At 35.7% G+C, this 6,518-nt stretch overlaps 1 protein-coding gene across 1 annotated transcript in view; it reads left to right on the plus strand.

Moving 5' to 3' along the window:
- The window catches only part of UBXN2A (UBX domain protein 2A), a 34,032-nt gene extending 32,376 nt beyond the window's left edge, over positions 1-1,656 (plus strand). The window contains exon 6 of the mRNA XM_040496169.1: positions 218-1,656. Within this exon, the coding sequence (XP_040352103.1) occupies positions 218-410 (193 nt within the window). The 3' untranslated portion in view covers positions 411-1,656. The remainder of the gene's footprint in view (positions 1-217) is intronic.
- The last annotated feature ends 4,862 nt before the right edge of the window (positions 1,657-6,518 follow it).

Here is a 6,518-nt window from a genome sequence, read left to right on the forward strand (position 1 = left end):
TGTGTGTGTGTGTGTGTGTGTGTGTGTGTGTGTGTGTGTGTGTGTGTCTGTCTGTCAAGAATAAATAAACATTAAAAAAAAAAAACCCAGATGATTAGTTCTATCATAATTTCACTGCTCTATGTATGAACATAGCTAAATATCATCAAGTTACTACCTTACATTAACTAATCCATGTTTTCATAAAATTATATTAATAGTCTGTGCTATTTTACAGGATAAGCCACATCAAAGACTTCATTGAAAAATACCAAGGATCTCAGAGAAGCCCTCCCTTTTCCCTGGCCACAGCTCTTCCTTCCCTCAGATTGCTAGATGAAACACTCACACTGGAAGAAGCAGATTTACAGAATGCTGTAATCATTCAGAGACTCCAAAAAACCGCTGAACCTTTTAGAGAACTTTCATAACATTGACTTTTGATACACTAAGTGGAAAGTTTGCAGAGAAATGATGGTTGTAAATGAACACTCAAACCAAAATGAGGGAAAGTAGATCTGATTTGCTAGACTTTTGGTCAGAGCACTATTTAACTCCCTCCTGATGAGAAGATTTTAAATAAGTACAAGTTAGGAATGTAAACTATGACTGGAAACTGTATTCAATGCACTTTTTCCAAAAGGCTACTCAGAAAACACTTATTTTCAAATACCAGTTATTCAACAATAAGATATATTAAATCACTATATCCTATAGAATCTAAATATGATATAAATTAGCAAATGTATTCACACATCATTCATTCAGATGGTCCCAACCAGCAGTGATTTGTTTCAATGTCAGCTATCTCAGATTTTTTAAATAGCAATCCATTAAGAAATTTGTACATGCAAATTCAAAGCACCAATGTAATTATTTTATACCTGGGATACAGTCAGAAGGCTAGAAAGGACTAGTTTCACCACAAGTATGCCTGAACCTCAAAGTGTTCTCAGTTTTTATTCTCTAATGGCAAGATATACTCAACTATTAATTTGGCACAGTATCTAAAATATATTTTTATTTAAGAGTAAAATTGAGCAGTGTAGTATAATGTCAATACTAATCTGCCTATTCACATTTCTATACTTTCAAGAAGTGTAATCTTTAAAAAATTTCTATCCAGGAATCCAACTTAATCCCTTATTTTATTTTCTTTTGAAAATTAGGGTTTTGTTCTTAGCTAACATTTTGAGTAAACCTTCATTTGCTACCACTCATGTAGAATCTGTTCTAACGCCTGTGTTGGCACATTGCTAATATTTTTTAAATGCATCACACGAACTACGGTTTCCTATTCCATATATCAGAGTCAACCTGTGTGTATACGTTAAAGGAATTATTTATTTACGTTCTGATGCCACCAAGGGAAACATGTTTATTTTAAAGTTCTAACTAAAACTGGTTAGACTTGAATATTTCATTGTCAGATTGAATTCCCTTGCCTGAACATAAGTTTAAGAAGCTTATTTTGCAAATTCTCTATTTGAATCTTATTTAAAGTGAAATGTACATTCAATGTGCCAAGAAACTAAGTAGCCATACCTGTCAGCAGTAATGTCCATAGGGCAGTAGTGGGTATCTGCCGGAAAGAACAGTTCTCAAACTTTTTGGTCTCAAGACCTTTTGTTTATGTGTGTTATATATATAACATTGAAAATAAAAAGTTAAAAGATATTTATTCAATAAAATAATAAGCACATGTTAGTATAAATCACATTTTAATGAAAAATGCATTTTCTAAAAATTTCGTGAAAAAAGTGGCATTGTGTTCCATTTTTTGCAACTGTCTTTACGGTCTGAGTTAAAGAAGACAGATGGAACCTCACGTCTGCTTCCACATTCAATCTGTTGTGATATTGCACACCATGTAGCTGCTAGTAAACGCAACTTGTATGTTCATGAGAAAATGAAAAAAAAAAGCAAATAATGTCTTAGTTTGGTTATGAAAATAGTTTTAACTTTGCGGACCTCTTGAAAGAACCATTCTTACAAAGCAGTGGTTCACAGTAATTCTCAAACCTTCATGTAAGAATCACTTTGGAAAGCATTTCAAAATGTCTATTCCAGGCACCTACCAGACACATTCTGATTTCTTGTGTCTGGGATGGGTCCCAGATCTCTGCAGGTTTAATTTCATCTGATTCTTAGGTACACAGGAGAAGTACCCGTGTTCAGGAAATCCAACACTATGCTTCCACCCTAAGAAAGAAAACCTGCCTGCTTCATTCACTGTGAACAGTGGAAGACTCCACTGAAATGGGACTTCTAGACCTTTAAGTTGTGTCCTTATCTCACACAGTTGGTCCTTAGACTGTTCCCCTCTCACTCTTAACTAATCATGATAGAAACTTATACTTCATCTTCTCTAAGCAGAGCTGAGATGAGGGTGGAACATTAAGTGAGATTTTTAATAGAAGCTCAGGAATAACAAAAGGGAAATATACACATAACTAGGTGACCTGGTTTATAAGGTATGCCTTCTGTTTGAGGTCCATAGTAAGAGTGCTTGCTTTTCTGGCTCCCAGCCTTACAAATAAATGGTAGAGGCCTGTCCTTTTATTAGGAAGAGAGAGAGAGAGCAAAGGAGAGCCTTTTGCTTTTGCCATTTACTCTCAGAAATGAACAGATATATAATAGAAAATACTGTCAGTGATGTTTACAGCTCTGTTAGAGCTCTCTCTCTCTCTCTTTAGTGAAACAAAAATAGTGGCGTTTTGACAAAAAATGAAAGGATGGTAAAAATCAGCGAACTGTTTCAAATATAAAATGATTGTTAGTGTATTTTTCAGCCTCTAAGAAAATGTTCCCCTAGACCTATCATGAAGCATTTTATAATTTGATATGCATAATTCTAGTCAATATGCGATTGTGCATTTTTTTCTTTACTATAAAGGGGCTTCTTGTTGGAAATATTTTTCTTGTACCTATAGAAAAGCCTCCTTTGGGGGCGCCTGGGTGGCGCAGTCGGTTAAGCGTCCGACTTCAGCCAGGTCACGATCTCGCGGTCCGTGATTTCGAGCCCCGCGTCAGGCTCTGGGCTGATGGCTCAGAGCCTGGAGCCTGTTTCCGATTCTGTGTCTCCCTCTCTCTCTGCCCCTCCCCCGTTCATGCTCTGTCTCTCTCTGTCCCAAAAATAAATAAACGTTGAAAAAAAAAATTTAAAAAAAAAAAAAAAAGAAAAGCCTCCTTTGTGGATTTTCCAGTTTATAATTATTTATCCACAAGATACATAGGGGGCTTTCTTGTGTGTACATGTAGAATACACCCCAGTGACAAGTTCCTACAAAGACCCATCATCAGCAGTAACCTTGATTTTTTTAACTGTGAAAACTTTCATTAATGTGAATAATATTCTCAGAGGTTTTCTAAAATGAGAATCCTCTGATAAAGCTGTCTACCTTAAAGTTTAAAATTGTAAAGTTGTTAATTAAATATGTAGAATACACAAAACATACTTTAGAAAACATAGACTGAATTTGGTTTGGCAAGGGAAGGCAGACTTGAAAATCATCAAACACTTTGGGTGTAGGACACAATTTGACCTGTGTAGTTGTTTCAGAACTCGTCAATCAGTTTCTTGAGAATCATTGTTAAGGCTGATACATAGAAGTACATTTCTAGTTTTACGGATTCTGATTTAATGGTTAAATTACTGTGCGTTATGCAGGCTACAAAACTGGTCTTATTTATTTTATATACTTTTCTCATTCAGAGTACTTTTTTCATTGTGTTTGTGTTAAAATATAGTATGTTTGCATCTATTTCAGTGCCTTATTTTAAAAGCAATCTTTTGCTAATGGTTAAAGAACTGTTGTCTTTAGAATGAAATAATTCATTAAAAGGATCTGTGAAATCTACATTTGTCTCATAAAATAGTTACATCTGGATGCATTTGTTATTTTTATGTGGCAAAGACCTTCAGTTTGAGAATCAATGTTTATTAGGTGCCTTCTGTTTGTCAGGTACTTTAATCAGTGTTACTTTCATTCAATACTCAAAAGTGTTAAGATATGGTAGTTTTAATACTCAGAGGTAGGTGTTTTAAAAACCATTTGTGTCCTGAGTTGAACTAGCATGAAAACTCCTTGGTAGAGTTTACTTCTTTGTTCTTTCTCTAAGTACAAACCATTTAATTAAGAAATTGCTCATCACACTAAATCTTCAAATAGAAGTGGCTAATTGAGTAGACTAATATGTGGCTCTTTGTCATTTGTTTTAAATATTTTTTCACAGGTAATTCATACTCATTGTGGAAAATTAGAAAATGCAGATATGCTGAAATGATCTTTAAATCACCTATTTCACCTTTCAAACATAACCTCTAATAACATTTTGGTGTTCATCCTTTCAGATATTTTTAAGTAACTCAGTGTTTAGTTTTATTTAATTAAAAGGCAGGCTTCTTGGTTATTGTAATCCTGCTGTTTTATCTCTTGAAGTCTAACATATTTGTCTTTAAAAATTTATATTAGGAACATCATTTTAGGAACAATAGCTGTTAGGGACAAATGCCTTGTATTTTAATTATATTTCTGGGTTAAAAAAAAAAGATGCAGGGCTTTTTTTTTTTTTTTTTAACTTTTCTCTCAAAATTAAAACTGTGGTAGTATGTGCTGCAGAGTACAAATATTGGGAATGAAGTGTTCCCAGGCCTAAAAACGCAAATAAAATGATGTATGTAAAGGTAGATTATTCAAAGAAATTTCAGCTTGAGTTTTAGTTTCCAAAGAATTAAATATTTAGCACATGTATCATCTAATTGTCCTTCCACTGTTGATAAGGCTGCAATCAAGGAAACAGAGGTACCCATTTTGTAGGTTAAAGAATTGAGGCATATTTTGCAGTATAAGGAAATACTCACTACTTTGTACACCTGAAACTAGTATACTGTTCTATGTCAGTTATACCTCAAAAAGAATTGAGGCATTGGAAATGGAATGGCTTGCTTTAGACCGGATGGTGCATACTTTAGGATTGTATTTAGCCATGACAGAAAATCTAAACTCATAGTAGCTTGCAAAATAAAATGTTACTTATTTCCATGCAAAATTTGGATAGAAGCAATTCAGGGCTGGTAGAACCATTTCATGAAAGGTCAGACTCGTGTTGACCTCCATGTCTCAAGATGACTGTCCTAGCACCAGTCACCACATTTGCATTTCATCCAGTGGGAAGAAGCACACACCTTTCCCTTTAAAAACAAAAGCAAAACAAACAAACAATACATTTATTGGGACGTAATCTACCTTACTGTTAACCCAATTAAATTGTACAATTTGGTGGCTTTTAGTATAGCCACAGGATCGCCACAATCTGATTTTAGAGTGTTTTCATTCTGTCTAGTGTTTTAATTCTAGAAGAAACCCTGTACTCCCTACCCTCGGTTCTACACTCTGTTGATGTACCTGTTGTGGACATTTTGTATACATGGAATCATACAGTATATGGTTTTCGTATCTTTTCACTTAATGTTTCCAAGGTTCATCCATGTCCTTTTTATTGTGGAGTAATAAATAGTCCACTGTATGGATACACCTACCACATTTTATTTATCCATCAGTTAAGGGACATTTGGGTTTTCACTTTTTGGTTATTTTAAATCTTGATATGAATATTTGTGTTCAAATTTTTGTGTGAGCATGTTTTTTTCTAGGGTATATACTCGGGAAGAATTGCTGGGGCATGTGCTAATTCCATATTTAACTTTTTGAAGAATTGCCAACATTTTCTATAGCACCTGCACCAGTTTACATGCCCACAAGCAATGTGTGATTTCTCCATGTCCTCCCCAGTGCTTGTTATTGTTGGTCTTTTTATTCCTAGCCATCCAGTGCTGTGGGGTCTTGGAGTTTGGGTTTTCCCTAATGACATAAGCATCTTTTCATGTGCTTATTTTTTGTCTATTGAAAAGTACCTCTTGAAACCTTTTGCCCATTTGTAAGTGTTTTATTGTTAAGTTGTAAGTGTTCTTTATATATTCCAGTACCAGCCCTTATGATTTGGGGATATTTCTCCCATTCAGTGGGTTGTCTTTTCACTTCGTTGGATTGTTTGCAGCACAGTTGCTCATCTAGATATGGTCCAGCTTGTGGTGTCCTAAGAAACAGCTGTCCAACCCAAGGTTGTGTAGATTTGCTCCTGTTTTCTTCGAGGTGGTGTATACTTTTAGCCTTTACACTTGCGTCCGTGGTGCATTTTTACTGACTTCACACACTGAAGTCAGTGTGTGATGTGACCCCTTCTCTCGTAAGGACTTTTCTGGAACGCTGCTCTCCGGCCATCCACCGGCCAGAACTTAGCTACATGGCTATACTATCCCATCTGTGTGAGGCTGGACAGCGTGTGTTTCAGGCATCTTGTACTCAACTTGACCGGTTGGAAGCCTCTCGGCCACAATCTTAGTCTAAACAAGTCCATTCTATAGCTTCGTTTTCCAAATAAATTGATCTGGCGACTTTCACCGCCAGGATTTAGCAGGGGTGTAGCGCGAACCGCCGCTGGCTGTCCGTCTCTCTCTCTCTCTCTCTCTCTCTCTC

The sequence above is a fragment of the Herpailurus yagouaroundi genome, unplaced genomic scaffold (assembly GCF_014898765.1).
Source record: "Herpailurus yagouaroundi ecotype Mexico unplaced genomic scaffold, PumYag 188, whole genome shotgun sequence".
NCBI classification, from domain to species: domain Eukaryota; kingdom Metazoa; phylum Chordata; class Mammalia; order Carnivora; family Felidae; genus Herpailurus; species Herpailurus yagouaroundi.